The following is a 17,092-nucleotide window of genomic DNA, read 5'->3' as shown; positions in this document are numbered from 1 at the left end:
GGCCCGGATGGCCCCCCCGGTCCAGCAGGAACCACTGGTCAAAGAGGAATTGTTGGCATGCCAGGGCAGCGAGGGGAAAGAGGCATGCCAGGGCTGCCAGGTCCTGCAGTAAGTAATAACCAAGGCAGTATGTCACCAGCCTGGGCATTCTCTTTGTGGGATTCTGAGTGTAGTGCCCCACAGCACAAGGAGAAAGCTGGAAAACTCCAACTGCAGGAGCAAATATAGACAGGATAGAAAATAAATAAATCTTATGCAAATGCATGAGGTGCAAGGTTTGTTTCTGCCATAATGGAAGGTCTGAACCTGAATTAAAAATAAGGGGGTAATAGCATTAAGACTTCTGTCTAAAATGTTCCTATTTGACTTAAAACTAGAGCCTTGAAAAAAACAACCCCAAACTCTTCATTTAGGTGCCCAAAGGTTACTTGAATGTCAGCGGATACTCTGTAGTCACTATTTCATAAATAGTGAACTACAGTCTTTAAAATTGACATTTGTGCTCTCTGCTAAATGTAGGATTTATAGATATTTATTGGAAAGCCAAATTATCCAGGAATTCAAGTCATTATATAGACTGTTAGTTAAAGGGTTGATATGGAGGATCTGCCATTAGCACTGGATCCATAAAGTAAATGTATAGCTGAAGTTGGCCAGAAATTATTCCAGGCTAAGAAGATTTGTTGGTTTTGAGGCAGAGAAAAAAAAAAACCCCAAAGTTACTCATATCCAACTTCATTATGTTTTTCTGGAGTCTAAAAGACCTTACCTGTTACAGATAATGACATTGGATGTATTGATTTATCAAGGGAGTATGTGCTTAAGAGAGTTGCTACTAGATAAACTAACTTCAAGTGCAGCTCCTAGTCAGTAAAAGCCTATTCGAAAGTAACCAGCACAATCAAACTTCACAAAAATACACAGTATACTAAATATGTATTAAAATCTGTAAGAACATTTTCTAGATTTATCAGTTTTTTGAATTTACAAATGCAGCTGGGGCTTCAGTCTGGATTAATGAGTAGTTTTGCAGGCAGCAGTTTCTTTGTGCCTTCTTTGTTTTGTGATTAAAATTTTGATGTTTCTCATCTTTTTTTTTTTTAGGGTACACCAGGAAAACAAGGTCCCACCGGGCCACCTGGTGATAAAGGTCCCCCAGGGCCTATTGGCCAGTCAGGCGCCACTGGACCTGTAGGTGAAGCTGGTCCAGAAGTAAGTATTAGAGCCTTGTAGTGTGCAAAAAAAGACTAGAGGTTATTCTTCTCGAACTAGAAAGTTGTTATCCACCTCTAACTTCTTTTAGAAATGCAAGGTTGCAGAGTTAACTGATAGCTCTACTTTTATTCCATAACTCCAGGGGCCTGCTGGTAATGACGGTACTCCTGGACGAGATGGAGCTGTTGGAGAACGAGTAAGAATATATTGTCTTCTTAAGTAACTTCTGGAAATCTCTCTTTTATTGTTGACTTAATGTAGATTTTTTTCTTCATTCAGTTAACCTGGATGGAGAACTTGTTCTGAAAATGTATCACAGCTTTGGATAAGCAGTACCTCTCAAAGCTGGGGACACCTGCCTAAGAGGCTAAGAACACCTGCCTCCATGAACTCAGACTTGAGTTCCTGCAGCAGGAATATCTCTGTAGATTGCAATAGCTCAAAAATAGGTTAGCAGTGCTACTGGTCTAGACCAGTCCTCTTTAGATAAATAATGTTGCAATTCTGTTTCGCAGGGTGATCGTGGAGAACCTGGCCCTGCAGGCTTACCGGGTTCTCCAGGGGGTCCAGGAACTCCGGGCCCTGTTGGTCCTCCAGGAGATGCAGGTCAAAGAGGTGAAACTGTAAGTGAGGCTTTTTTTAAAGACACTTTGTTTGTTTATCAAAAAACCGTCATGTCTGTTTTTGTGCATTGCTTCACATCCCTTCTACGTGTCATCTTTGTAGGGTTCTCGAGGTCCGATGGGTCCCCCGGGTCGTGCGGGAAAAAGAGGTTTGCCTGTAAGTTGTCCGTGGGCACTGTGGTTTTGTCTGAGATACCTTTTACTGGAAAGTGTATGAGAAACTCAACCCAGATCAGAATGCTAAACAGGGCTTCATTTTGCAGTGTTCTGACTGCAAGTGGGTGCAGGTAGTACTCTGAGCAGCAAAGCTAGACAAATCTGTTTAGATACTCCAGTTATTTCCACATGGAAATAACAAAGGCTTTGGAAGTCTCTTCATTTGGACTGTGTTGCTGTCTGGATAATGGTAGGACCTGAGTTAACAAATGGCTAAAATCTGTGTTTAAATAAGGGGTAAAGAGACAAATGCTGAACACAACGGCACATTTTTAGGTAAAAATGGCAGAAATACAACAAAATCACCTGTTCCCATTAAACTGCCTTAATTCAACTCATGATTTTCTAAATTCAGTCCAAATGGAAAGCTAACAAAAGTCATCTTTTTTATGTTACATAACTCTTTTACAATCCAAGCTTGGAACAGAAAATTAATTGCAAACTTGGGAAATTCAAAACAATGTTGTCCTGTCCCTAAGCAGATGTCATTTATGAGACAGGAAAAGTTTATTGAGTAGTTAGTGATAATGATGCCATTGATAAAATATTTGGAATCTGGCATTGAGAAATTTAGCATTTAATTTGAGCTGAGAAATACAGAATTGAAAGCAGAAGCCGTATTTTCCACTGATTCTTGAATTAGTGTGAGCAGTTTGAAACTGTCAAAATTAACAAAAATGAAATTGTGACAGTAATAGAAGCAAGTTATTTGTACTGGAGAACCTGGAAATGGTTGTCTGTAGTTAAGGAGTGTAACTGTAATCACAGTGAACTTGAAAGAAGCTGTGAGAAGTAAAAATGCATCATGGAGGATTTCATAGTGAAAATATGTCTTGTCATGAGTCTGTGAAAGAATCATAATATTTCAATCTCATCAACAAAAATCATTTGCCATATCCAGAGAAATTTTGTAAATCATACAAAAATTGGTTGGTTTTTTGGAGTTTCTCATGTTTTTTTCCTGTATTCTGTAGCTAAGTAGGTTAAATTTACTACAACGATATTTAAGCAAAAATTTTCTGTATTTATTTTTACATATTCTTTGGTAAAACACTAAGGTTTTTGGAGCAGACCCAGAATCACCTTCTTTTTGGCTTTAGAGGGGAAAGAGGTCTGAGTACAGTGTCTAAAAGCAAATGAGGGGTGTTTGAGGTTGGGTTTTTTTTTCCAGTTCTGAATTTTACAATTCATCACTGATATTTACAGGGTCCCCAAGGACCTCGTGGTGACAAAGGTGACCATGGAGATCGAGGTGATAGGGGCCAGAAAGGACACAGGGGTTTCACTGGGCTTCAAGGTCTTCCTGGTCCTCCTGTAAGTTTTTCTGGTTTTACTATAATTTTATTTTCTTGGTAGTTAAATAATGTATCAGGAACATATTTATGCAATTTAAAACAGAAAACAAAGCCAATTAGTTACTTTTTTCCTCCCAAGGTGTTTATGGGTGGCCTGGCTGTCCATACTTGCTAATATTTTTAGTGCAGCTTTATGATACCATTGCATGATGAGGTAAAACTATGTGTTGCAAGATAAAAAAACCCAACAGCCAAATCATATTTTCACTTCACATTAACTCTATCAATTACTCTCTTGTAAGCCACTCTGATTCTAAATGCCATGAAATTAAGGCTTTTCTGCCGAAACAACTTAATATATGGCCAAGCACCAGTAAACTCTATCAATTTACTAAGGTACTAAGGAAAAGGTACTACACATTGTTCATGTGTATTTTAATCCTATTCATCCCAAATCTCGTATATCACACATTGGTCCTTTAAAACTGAAGGAATATGCTTCAAATGTCACAATGATATGATAATTTCTTCTGTTTAGGGTCCTGTTGGTGAACAAGGTAGCCCTGGCATTCCAGGTCCCTTTGGTCCTCGGGTGAGTATGATGTGTAAGGTTTTTTGTGCTTGATTATTTCTTTTTCCATGATCAGACTTCTATTTCTGCTTCACTTTTATTTCAATGGATTTTATTCACTTTGGTGTCATGTGGTGGTTACCCTAATATCTTTTGCTGAGACATCACCTCGTTTAATACAGTAAAGCTTTGACATAAGTGTAGTTTATAGCTAGATAAAAAGATCAGGATCACAACAGACCCTTTTTGCAGATGCTTTCGCTGCAGCTGATGCGAAGCCAAATAAGTGGCAGCTCTGCTGATTGCTACTCTGCCTTTCATACCCCCCTATGTGTCATTCACCCAAAAGTAAAGGAGAAAGATATATCTCTGAGCCTGTATATGTTTTGGCATTCAGCAGCTATTCTAGACTGCATAGCATCTGAAATTGATCCCACTTGAATGGTTAAGGAAAAAATATACAGCTGATCCAAGTTATATTGTCTGAGGTGACTCACATTGAAACTGCCTTCTTACTTCTACAGAAGAAAAACAGTGATTTTTAAAATTGTGGTATTAGACACAAATAATTGGATTGTTTTCTGACAAGGTACTGCTTATAAAGGGCTGTTTTGTTCAACTTTGTTATTGAATGCTAAAATATGTTTCTTCTTTCTCCTGTATTTTCTAGGGTCCTCCAGGTCCAGTTGGTCCTTCTGGCAAAGATGGAAATCCTGGTCCACTTGGGCCAATTGGGCCTCCTGGTGTCAGAGGGACTGTGGGAGAAGCTGGACCTGAGGTAAGTTGGTGGGAACATGGAGAGAAAAGGTTACTTTCGAATAATGAGCTTTGTTCAACAGCCCATCACATCACTTTCTCAAACATCCATGAGCTCGAGGCAAATAATAAATGCGCTAGTTTCTCCAACAAACAGCCAGGGTTACTGTGTATTGGAAGGGCTCATTTCTTACTCATTTTCATCTTCTGCACTTGTGATGATCCCAGTCTTATGCACCTGTGCTCCCCTTAGACCAGCCTGGGGCTAGTTCTGCAGTTAGGTTATTGGATCCTGCTTGATCTGTAGTTTAACATGGCCATTTGGCCAGCTGGGTTCTTAAACCTCAGGCCTGAGCAGAGGCCAGCTGGTGTCTGGAATCGGTAGCAGTTCAAAACTGGCAGTGCCACAAGGGTGGCACTGAGTTAGCACAGCCATCACCACACTCCGTTGTGCCTTCAGTCCAAATGAACAGCCCCAACTCTAGGCCCAGCTGACCTTCAGCCTGATCTGAGGTTTATAGACACCAACTATGAGCTGATTTACAGCTAATGAAAACTAGTTTGACCAGTTTGGAAGAAGTCCTAAACCTTTGCTAAACATTCCAGGCATATTCCATGTTTACCCATTTGTAGTACTCTTTTATAGAATGGTAGTTAGGCTATTCCAAGGAAGATAAGTTAGAAAATTAGAGGGATTTGAGGAAAGAGTGATCTGGATGATCATGTGAAGAATTAAAAAATTGGTGTTACTTATTTTCGGGAAGAAGTGGAAGAGATGGAACAAAATAATGAGCAAGACAAAGAAGGCAGTTTCTGCTGTCTTTCTGTCTGGTAAAACATGTTTCCCATGCTAATAATGCTTATCATTCCATTGATTATTTGCCGTATTTCATTTGAATTTCTGCCAGTTATTTGTAATTCCACTTCTGTCAAGACGCTGAGACCTGAGTTTATGGCAGAGCATGAGAATATAATATATCTCCAGATACTTTATCTGTGTAATGAGACAGTACAAGAAATATCACATACCAGTACGTTTAGTTTTGCTTTCCACGGTGGATTTCACAAAACTATTAATTGGAACCAAAAAGCAAGAAATAAAAGTTAAGACTTCCTTTGCCAGACACAGCGTGTGTTAGTTTGGATGTGTGCTCTGTAGGAAGAGTTTGGAGCAGTAGTTGTGAATTCTGAAGTAATCACTCTCAAAGGAAATGTCAGTTCTGATCCACTATCTGATGCACCAGAGCACCAAACTTCAAATGAAGGTATGTTACAGACTTTATGCTGCCAAAGAATGGATTGTGTGTGGAGATATGCTTATTATCAGACACCTTCTGTGTCAAGATTCAGTTACCTCCCCACGTGTCACAATCCAAGTTGACAGAAGGACCTCACAACCTTTCATTTGGGAAAACTTAGTCAGGAAAGCACCTGCTCTTCCAAGGAAGGATGATGTAGGTTCTGTCTCACAGAAACCCTGGGTTCTCTGGCCAGAAAGCTCAGCACTGGGCTGCATATGTGTAAAGATGTTTATAGTGTCAAATTTTACTAATTGAAAATGTGCCTGAGGCATCTCAGGGGAAGCAGGAATTTTAGATTGCTCTAAAAATCACTTACAGCTGTTGGGAATTCAAGAAATAAAGTTATTATGCAGAGATTTGAACAAGAAGGAACAGATGGCTTAAAAAAAAAGGAGTGAGGAGGCAGAGAGGCAGTTGCTTCCTTGTAGTTTGACAAAAAGTCTTTCTATGGTTTTGACAATGTTTAAGACATTACCAATATTTCAGTCCATCACAGCTGCCATTTTGCATAGTCTTTACTCTACTGTGCCTCTGTTGCCTTTTTGTTTTGAACCTTAGGGTCCACCAGGTGAGCCTGGTCCACCCGGCCCTCCAGGACCACCAGGCCACCTCACTGCTGCCATTGGTGACATTATGGGACACTATGATGATGCGATGGCAGATCCTCTACCAGAGTTTACTGAGGATGAAGCAGCCCCAGATGACCATAACAAAACAGACCCAGGAGTCCACGCCACACTGAAGTCACTGAGCAGCCAGATTGAGACCATGCGCAGCCCGGATGGCTCAAAGAAACACCCAGCACGGACTTGTGATGACCTGAAGCTGTGCCACCCCTCCAAGAGGAGTGGTGAGTATAAACACACAACCTTGTGTGGGCTGTATGATGTTGTCTTGCTTCCAGTATACACTTGGGCACTGGAAAAAACATGTTTAATACAGATTTTGGTGGCCTAAGTTGACATTCACAATAGGAGCTTGAAAACATCTCTCAAAAAATTATTTCCTCTTGCCAGTGAAGTATATGTTCTGATGTACCCCATATTTAGTTGTTCAGTATTTAGTCAGATGTATTTTAAAATAAGTGCAGTAGCACTCTCATGATGACAGAGATAAGTTGGGATGCCAATTGGGAATATTTACTTAGTTGCTATTAGCTCAAAGCGCTACCTGTGGGCCGATGGCCTGCAAGTGCATTCCATCCAGAATTCTCTGCTGTTATTTCATATTGGCACTTCATAGATGGTAAAGCACTAACATCCTGTTTAGGGCTTTCCCTAATTTACGTGGATTATCGGTGGATAAATCAGAACAGGCTGGAAGGTAGAGATAATTTGTGGTAGGCCTTACCATCTTTTGCCCTGTTTCCTGAAGCTTTGCTTCCAATATCAATACTTAGGAGGGGCTGACATCAGTTTCTCATATGTGGAGAAAAATGTCTTCTGGCCACTGTGTGTTCTTTATACACTTGGAGGGTTCAGAAGCTTTGCAATGAATTTAAAAAACCTTAACCATAAACAGCTTTCAAGTGTGAATTCTCCAGTTCTAAATGTTAGAAATACTGATCAACTTGTATCTTGGAGCAACATTGTAGTGTATATCTGAAGCACGCATCAAAACACAGTTTGGATTGATTCATGAAACATGTACCTCTTTTGCACTGTTGCAACATACCTTTGCTTATGGCTTCCCAGTTATTTCAAGAATCCTTATATAATATAAAAGAGGCACATTTTATGTTCTTTGTAGGTGAATATTGGATTGATCCTAACCAAGGATGTGTTGAAGATGCCATAAAAGTGTACTGCAACATGGAAACTGGAGAGACCTGTATTTCAGCAAACCCATCTACTGTGCCCCGCAAAATGTGGTGGGCCAGCAGGTCATCTGACTTAAAGCCTGTTTGGTATGGCCTTGATATGAACAGGGGATCACAGGTAAATAAATGTAGTTAATGTTAAGAGTTGGCTTCTGTGAAACTTATTTTCTTCTGGTTTAGAACTTCATCTGCCACTCTGAGTGGATTCTGTTACAGTGAGAACATTATAAGTATTGACTGACTGACTTATATTCAATTGGTTGTTATTACCATACAGTAAAGATAGGAAACAGCTGGGAACAGCAATTGCAAGTGCATCTGAGGCAGGATTGCCTGTAAGTGGACCACTGCTCTAATAGATTTATTTCTCTTGATCTCAAAGCCATCAGCTTCTCTAGCAACCTATTTTACTAAATCCCTATCTTGTCCTTAAAAAGAAGTGTACTTTTACCCTAATATGTGATCCAGATCTCTGCTGTTTTGAGTTCTGCTCTTCCTTTCAGAAAACTATTTACTGCTAAAAATAACAAAACTTACTTCACAGATTTGTTTTTAAAGAAAGTATGATTGTTATATGTGCCAGGTTGATCCATACTGCATCAATCTGTAGGCAGAAAAAACTCCACTCACCTTTCTGTTGGGTTTTTCCCTCTGTGGTAACTTCTGAAATTAGGCTTAATGATCTTGACAAATAACAGAAGTTTATCCTATGCAAAGGATATAATTAATTAACCAGCTTTTGCCATTTTTTCCCTACTTTGTCAAAAACACCGAGAATATCTTCAACTGTTATTTCATAGGGAGTTTTTATCTTTAAGCATTTGGTGTGTAAAAGAAAAATACTGCTATCGACTGGATTACTGAAAACAGTTCAGAACTCCAACAGTTAAGAAAGATATGATATTGAGAACAGATGTGATATTGATTGCTTTTTTGAGATGCTTTCACTAATTATCAAATTCAGGAGATCTTGCCATGACCCAAGATATCACAGTTGATGTTTAGCTTCCTACAGAGCTACACAGAGGGGTTTTGTAGGTCAGATGCTCTTTGGTGGAATAAATGATCTTGAGGAATACTTACTATAAAAAAATTTTCATTTTTTTGATGTACTGTCAGATTTGGTAACAAATAATATAAGCTGTGTAAAAGTCATATGCACTCCTTATGGATTCTAAATAATAAATGTGTCCAAGATTGCTCAATAGAGATACCATATTTTATAGATTATGACAGTGTCGGTCAGTAAGAGTTTCTCTTTTCTTCTCTGGTTTCACTGAAATGTATAAACTTTTAGTCATTCTTGACTGTTTTTTTATATGTTGCAATGATTCATAACACATGAATAAAATGAAACGTGCACAGATAGGGAAAAAAATCTCAAGAATTTTAGAATTTTTGTTATTGATAGAAAAATTGCTTGTTTTTGTAGAAACAATGGCACTTTGTAAAACATTTGTCAAACTTCTCTGAAGATTGATTAGTTGATAAAACCATATGAAAATGTATAGTTATTTTTATGTAGTCAAACTTGGGCTGTTTGTGATGCTTCTAAATGCAAAACAAGTTGCTAAAGTTGCAATATAACAGGTACTCTGTAAAAGGGTTTTCTGTACTTGACATTTCTTATATGCTTCAAGGCTACTTTAATGCACTCTTTCATAGGGAAGAATCCCTTTCAGAAACAAGGCAGAATTCATTCCAAACCTTGGCATTTCTGTGGAGGCCCAACTGCCTTTGGGTTATTCAATTGCTGAGCTTTACAGTCAAAATTCTTCAAAATTATCCATGCTACAGAATGCCTGCATTTTTTTGTCCTCACCTGGCAGCAAATTACAAAAGAAATAATTCTTAGATTTTATGTAATGGGGCTCCTGCTAGTTATGTCTGAAAAGGGGTACGATCATGACAGATTTCAGAAAATTCATGAGCTCTTTATGAATTTTAATGTAATGTAAGTCGACCTATTTCTTCATCTTCACAGTTTGTGTATGGGGATACAGCTGTCACTCAAATGACATTCCTGCGCCTCCTATCAAAGGAAGCTTCCCAGAATATCACCTACCTGTGTAAAAACAGTGTAGGGTACATGGACGACCAGACGAAGAACCTGAAAAGAGCTGTGATTCTGAAAGGGGCCAATGACCTGGAGATCAAAGCAGAGGGAAACAGCCGATTCAGATACACTGTTCTGCATGACAGCTGCTCTGTAAGTTTGGGGGGTTTGCCATTTGCTGTGGAGAAATAGGACTTTTGTGCCTTTTCAGTTCTTTCTTGAATTAGAAAAAAATCCATAGAAGGAGGTAATTAAAATGCTGCGGAATTGTATCACAAATTGCAGAAGTAACCGATCAAATAGTCATTTTACTACAATTCTAGCTTTATGTAGTAGAAGTCTGCATTTATTTAGAGAATATTTACAGATTACTGCTTCTTAATGAGTGTGCTGAGATACGTAATCCAGCCATTTTGCATTTCCCAGTATTTGTTTACCTCTGTGTGGAATCACACAAATTGGTGAGATAACCACAAATATTTTGTCTGCCAGATGGGTATGATTATTGCAGCAGTGCGGTGGAGGAACCTCCAGTGAGTTGGAATACTCATTGGACTACACGGTACTCATTCAGTACTCCAATGAGTTAGAAAGGAAATGTTCCCCCCACCAAATTCTTAGTGGGAATAGAAACCAGCAACAGTAGCAGATTTTTTCACGTTCAGTAGCAGCCTCAGCCAAGTACAAGACACTGGCAAATATTTCTGAATTTAGTTTTGCACCCGAAATGAATTAAGGGCTCTCTGTCCTTTGAAGTAGTGATGTGTGCAGGTGCATATTAACACACAGAGGAGACTTTCACAGCATAAAGAAAAACCAGTGCTGTTGTCTCAGCCTGACAGGTCTGTTCATTACTGTAACAGCAAGAGAGCAAGATGTCTACCTTTCAAAATAACCAAGGCGCAGTGCAGGTGGCGTTGCTCAGAGTGTGTCACTCAGCAAACTTACATTGAGATCCTTCTGAGCAATCAGACAACTGACTCGCCACTGGAATTTGGGCTGGTTTTGGCATGGCCTAACGCCTAATTTTTTCCTTTTTTTTTTTCCCCCTCTAGAAACGTAATGGGAACGTGGGCAAGACTGTTTTTGAGTACAGGACGCAGAACGTGGCGCGCTTACCTATCATAGATATTGCACCAGTGGACATTGGCAGCACCGACCAGGAATTTGGAGTTGAAGTTGGGCCAGTTTGCTTCGTGTAAGAGGAAGGGGGGAAATTACCACACTACCCAACCAACAGCAGCAACTAAACACGTGAACTTAGACTGATTGAAGTTAATCCTGAGACTCTTGAAGTAATGGCTGATGTTGGATCAGCACTGTATATACAGCTCTTTCGAAATGCCCGGCCTCCTTCTGAATATTTATTTTACTTGCAAATGTTCTAAGTGATTAGAACCAACTTTTTAGTACAACAGTACAATTTTAAGAGGATCAATGACCACCTTTTAAAAGTAGTATGAATCCTTATGAATCTTTTTCCTTGGTTTCATTTCAAATAATTTTGAAATTTACAGGTATTCCAAATAGTTAGTTTTAATGTGGGACTATGTAAAGCTCTAAGGATTATTTCTTTTGCTTTGATATGTACTGAATAACAGAAAAGTAGAGCACTTCTGTGAACCCTTGGCTGTATTTCAGTCATACCTACTCCTTCTGTCCCAGTTTGTCTTCCTGTGGTTGCCGGTACAACAGACATTCACAGAAATCTTTGTCTTTTGTAGAAGAAAACCTTCAGGCAAGATCATCTTAGTTTGGTATTGTTTTTCCTGCACTTTCCTATGTAAGTCTGCTCAGAAGAGAGATCCACAGCCATGATTAATTTATGAAGTAAAAACACTGCTGGGGTAAATGTGAGTTTTCAGTAGGGGTGTCCCACATATAAAATTTTAAGGCCAGACTCCACTTCTCACAATGTATCGGTATAATTCCATTAAATAATCCTTAATCTTAAAAATACGTCTTAAACCAAATACTTGTTGATTTTCCAATACTTGCCCATCTGAGAAGCCATTACATATCGAATTATAGAGATGTCTTATATATGGTGCCGGTTTCTGTACACTGCAAACCATTCACATGTATACCAGACCAGTTGCTAATAAAGGAAGTTTAGAAATTCATTGGTTTTAGCTGACATTCAGACGCATCACCAGTAATTTGACTTTCTGGCCTTGAGTTGTCAAGGCAGGACAGTTCCATCATTTCTTAGCATGAGCTACCTCATCTCTGGAAGTTGGGATGCAATTAATATTCCTGTTTTTATTTTAGATGTTAAAAGGTGCTATGCTTCTGTTGTTATTTCAAGAAAGGAGATAGGCAGGGCAAAAAAAAAAAAAAAGAAAAAACCCAACAAAAAAGTGATGGTGCTAAATGACTATAGAAGGCTGATGAAATAAAGATGCCTACTGTCAATGTCATTTTCAGAGCTTAGCTGTTAGGCTTATGGTGTTTGAGAGAACAATGTTACAGTGCATTTATTTGTTGGTCATTCAGTATATAGAATGTTTTGTACCTCTGTCATGCTTTATTTTGTAAAGTATGTGGGTACAAACTTACTTAGGTTTTTTTGTTCCTTTATTGCATCTGTGCTCTCCACTTTTTTTTTTTTTGTTTGTTCTTTTAAAAAAAATAAACAGCTGGGGCTATCCCTAAAGAAAGTCATGCACACAGCTTTATTCATGTATCTTTGCAAAGCATTTAATTAAATACATGCTTCTTGCTATGTAAGTGGTTTCCTTTCTCCAGTGTGTCCCATATCAGTTAATTTCCAGGAAATTAAAAATAGAAGTATTTCATCTTTGTTTGGTTGCTCTTTGCATATCTCATTTGCAATGCACTCTCCTGAAATATTTCAAACCCAGGAATATAGGGATATTTTGAATCATGTCTTCTGTGCCACTTTTTGCAGATAGGTGCCAGTTTGTACAAAGTCATCACAGCAAGCCTATTAAAGCTGCCTAATTAGGATTGTTTGAGACTCCAGAGAAAGAGTTTTTGTTCGAGATGAAATGAAATGTAGTCTGGCCAATTCCCAATGTCCGTGTAAGTTATCACTTATCGAGAACAGTTTCTGGACAAGCTGTAACGTTGCATTTGTGGCAAAGCAGGCAAGAATTTACCTTCCTTTCCCACTTCTGAAAGGGCAGGAGCTTGGCAGTTTTCCAGGTTGTCCATGTGCATGTCCTACAGGAGAGATACAGAGGCTGGGAAGAGGGAAGCTGACAGGTTCACGCTGATGTTACCTGTTGGCTTTTATTACCCAGGCAGGAACTCTACCATTTCTTTTTTACTAGCATGAAATGATTTCTGTGAGAATGTGACTCAGGAGTTAACTTATCTACTATTGGATCCTTGAGAACTTTTAGATAATGTTAATTCCACAGAATTATCTGAGATGTAATGGCTTGATTCAGTGTGTTCAAGCAGAGGTAGATATCCAGTGGCTGTGATCCATACTTCTACAGCACATTTATCCAGATGCACAAAATAAATAATATTTGGAGTATAGGTTCATGTTAGAAAGTTATTTTTAACCTCTAATTTTCATGAACAGAGTATTATAATCCATGATTAATACAAATGTTTTGTGAGGTTGTTGAAGAAGAAGAGTATTTTGTTATGGAAGATACTTTTTGTTTTGAAGTTTTTCCATCTCTAACTGCATATGAAGTGTGCAGTGTTTCCTCAGCCAGCTGCCTTGAGCACTGAAAAAGACCTTTAACTAGAGAGCTAACTAAGGTAATATTCTGTAAAAACTGTGGCTGGAGAATCACTAAAGCAAGGCCTCTTGTGAAGTGTCAGCTCTCAGGTAGTTTACTTTTCTTTGTAATGCAAGTGGTTGGACATGCTTTTTCTCTCCTCTTGATTATGTTTATAGGATACATGAATAGTGCATCTCTTTCCCTGTTTATGCATTCCTCTAAGTATTGTAGAATCATTTTAAGCAGGTAAAAAAAAAAAAAAAGGAGTGGGAGTAGGGAGAGGATTTCTTGTCTAGGCAATGTGGCACAGTATCACATAAATACAGCTTTAATTCTGTGAACATAGAATGAATGAGCTGATAATGTTACTTTATAAATTCCAAATAAGGTCAATGTCAGCTATAACATTAGGAAGTTCTATCTTGGTCACAAACAGCCTCAAAAATGCTAAAAAAGGCACTTTAGAGTGATTATAGCAATATAATACCAAGGACTGCATTTAAATTAAATTTAAGTTACAAGAGTTGGTTGTTGCTTCTGTTTTCCATAACTAACTTTTCCTCAGTGAGAAACACCCCAGGATTGCCAGTGGCTGACATCTTCTCTTGGTTCCTCAAAACCAGTAATACAATATTTGTGTGACAACTATTCATTGAAATCTTATCCAGAAACTAAAATTCCCAAACTCCTTCCTTGCCTGCCTGTTCCCTTCCTTCAGGAAAGGAAGGCTACACTGAAGGTTTAATACTCGCTAGGCAGTTGATTTTGCTGAGAGAGGATTCCAGAAAGAGAGTAAAACAACTGCAAAAGGAAAAGCAAAAACTAGATGGAAATGTAGAAATGTGAATGAAGCAAAAAGATATCCTGCAAGTATGCAAATAGTGTTACATGAAACAGAAGAAAACTTGATTAGCTTGGTTGCTAATGTATCTATTGTGCTATCAGCATTACGTGTTTTATCCTTTGCTGAGAGAAAGTCTGGAAAAGCATTAAGATACCAGGCCACACTCTAATTTGAGCAGGATACTAAAGAGTCGATTTTTTACTCATTCCCCACAATAATTTTGTGTACATTTTTATTTTCTTGCTAGTAGGGTAAGAACCCATCTTTCTATAATCTCTGGCTTATTTTTTTTTTTTAATAATGCGATAAATTGTTATGATCTATTGTGTTCTCAGCATCAGAGAATGGTGTGCTGTCAAATGTTTCTATTGCAAAATTAGTTCCTTGATTTATGTATTACTGTCCCTCCTCCAGTAAAGGCTGCAGCTCAGTGTTTGTAGAGAAAGACAAACAAACAAAGAAAGAAACAAAAAACCAAAAAAACCCCAAACCAAGCAAGTTCACATTTCACAAAACATCACAGAACTGCTTTTTGGCCTTAGTCAACTGAGTGAAAAAGTCTGATACAACTAACTGTAACAAAAGAACATTACAATTCTAGAAACTTTAGTGAAATATTTTTACGTGTTTAGTAGGGTACAATCTTCCTTGCCACAAAGAAATACTACCATGACAGAAGATTGTGACAACTGTAGGAGCCATCATTGTGATTCAGGAGCCTCTGCCCTCTAAAGAACAAGCTGTGTGCTTCCACACAAAAATCAGAGCAAGTCCAAAGCATTTCCTGCTGCCACATTGGTGTGGTTTAACCAAGCAAGCAGCTAAACAGCACTAAACTGCTTGTCCACTCCTCCCCTCAGTGGGGGAGGGAAGAGAGCTGGAGGGGAAAAATGTAAAATTCATGTGTTGACAGAAAAGAAAGGGAAAATAATAATAACAATAATAAAAGAATTCAAATGTACAAAATAATGATGTACAATGCAACTGCTCACCACCCAGTGACCTATACTCAGCCAATTCCCGAGCAGTGGTTCCTGGCCAGCTTTCACTGCAGCTTTATACGTTGGGGATGACACCATATGGTTTGGAATGTCCCTTGGATTCATTGACATCAGCTGTCCTGGCTGTGTCACCTCCCAGCTCCTTGTGCACCCCCAGCCTCCTTGCTGGCAGGGCAGCATGAGGAGCTGGAAAGGCCTTGACTTAATGTAAGCACTGCTCAGCAACAGCATCAGTCTGTTATCAGCTGTATTTTCATCCCAAATGCAAATCTAAAACACAGCACTGTACCAGCTACTAGGAAGAAAATTAACTCTGTCCCAGCTGACACATCAAATCTGTGATTTCCTGCTAGGAATTTTGTTCTCTGCTTTGTAGATGCTCCTAGAGTGAGAGGAGGAGGTAGCAGGCTTTTTCAGGTACCTTGGAGCTGTTATAACAAATACAGAGAAGCTGAAATGTGAGTTATGATGGGAACATTCACAAAAATCCCATGGAAACTGCAACATCTACAGTGCCTCCAAAAGTGATCCTTAGTGACTGCCTTCTCAGGGGGCACAGATTCAGCAACAAAACTTGTGACCTTTAATCCAAAGTTATTTATGGCTAAGGGTATACTGAAAGAAGAGAAAGGTTGGATAAGCCTAATTTTGCCAGGTACAACCTCAGGAAGCAGAATTGGCTGCTGTGATGGGAAAGCAGCAGTGCTTTCAGAAGACACTCTAGGCTGAACCCTGGAGTCTGTTTTTGCAGGATGAAAAGCAGGTGGGAAGACAAGAACACTGGGATCTTGTTCTGGGTCTTCATTCATCCTGGAACAGCAATCCCTCAGCGTAGTGCGAGCTACTTCTCACCTCCTCCCAGTAAACAGGTAGGTAGAAACACAGAAAACATCTCTTCATCTCCAAAGTCCTAAAACCTCCTGCAAAATATCTTTCTCTTCTGGAAATTTACGTCTAAGTTTATATAGATTTTCTTTAAGAGCATAGCAAAATATAATCAAGGACATCTGGTTACAAGCACATGTTGAATTAAAATGCTAGATCATGATAAAAAAATTCATACATTACTGTAGCTCAAGATTTTTGTGACATTGTGTGTCTCATTACTCACATGTCCCTAAAGAGGCACTTAGTTTAAAAATTGAAGTCTGCGAGACCCAATTTCTTTCCTGGTGTAAAGAAATGGATAAGATTTTTCATTGAACCCTCAGGGTTTCAGTCTTGTTTGAAATGGATGTGTTATCAGTAATAAGAAACATATTCTAATTAAATTATTATAATAATGTAGTCTTATTGTCATAAATGATGAGTCCTCCAAAATAACACCTTTTCCAGCCTATATAAATAACATGCACCTGACAAGGAACACTAGACATTAGATTTTCCTAGGAAAGCTCTCAGGACAGCCTTAGCATGGCAAAGCATGGGTTGGAAAGAAATTTCTCCTTTATGAATATTTTGTGGACAACTTCTTTCCTTGTTTTTTTGTGCCTCTCATTCAACTTCAAGACTCTCTTTCAGCTACCTAGACAACAATATTTTTTTCTTTTCTCCACGATAGTTTTAAATTTATATGACAAAGGAATATGCACCTGAATATGTGCCTAAAATCAACTTCTCTTAGAGCTTGAAAAAATGTATTAGTGTTTTCATCCAGAGCATTTCTGGATGCTTAAAATGTAAGGAAGGCA

General features: G+C 38.7%; 1 protein-coding gene across 1 annotated transcript in view; it reads left to right on the top strand.

Moving 5' to 3' along the window:
- COL5A2 (collagen type V alpha 2 chain) overlaps positions 1 to 12,516 on the top strand; it is a 100,851-nt gene extending 88,335 nt beyond the window's left edge. The window contains exons 43-54 of the mRNA XM_017836871.1: positions 1 to 108; positions 1,105 to 1,212; positions 1,358 to 1,411; positions 1,731 to 1,838; positions 1,942 to 1,995; positions 3,261 to 3,368; positions 3,888 to 3,941; positions 4,591 to 4,698; positions 6,536 to 6,827; positions 7,727 to 7,914; positions 9,781 to 10,005; positions 10,908 to 12,516. Coding sequence (XP_017692360.1) covers positions 1 to 108; positions 1,105 to 1,212; positions 1,358 to 1,411; positions 1,731 to 1,838; positions 1,942 to 1,995; positions 3,261 to 3,368; positions 3,888 to 3,941; positions 4,591 to 4,698; positions 6,536 to 6,827; positions 7,727 to 7,914; positions 9,781 to 10,005; positions 10,908 to 11,054 — 1,554 coding nt within the window. The 3' untranslated portion in view covers positions 11,055 to 12,516. The remainder of the gene's footprint in view (positions 109 to 1,104; positions 1,213 to 1,357; positions 1,412 to 1,730; positions 1,839 to 1,941; positions 1,996 to 3,260; positions 3,369 to 3,887; positions 3,942 to 4,590; positions 4,699 to 6,535; positions 6,828 to 7,726; positions 7,915 to 9,780; positions 10,006 to 10,907) is intronic.
- Positions 12,517 to 17,092: the final 4,576 nt, after the last annotated feature.

The sequence above is a fragment of the Lepidothrix coronata genome, unplaced genomic scaffold (genome assembly GCF_001604755.1).
Source record: "Lepidothrix coronata isolate B3197 unplaced genomic scaffold, Lepidothrix_coronata-1.0 Scaffold286, whole genome shotgun sequence".
Lineage (NCBI taxonomy): Eukaryota > Metazoa > Chordata > Aves > Passeriformes > Pipridae > Lepidothrix > Lepidothrix coronata.
The sequence above is the reverse complement of the archived record's forward strand: the minus strand, read 5'-3'. Positions and strand labels throughout refer to the sequence as shown.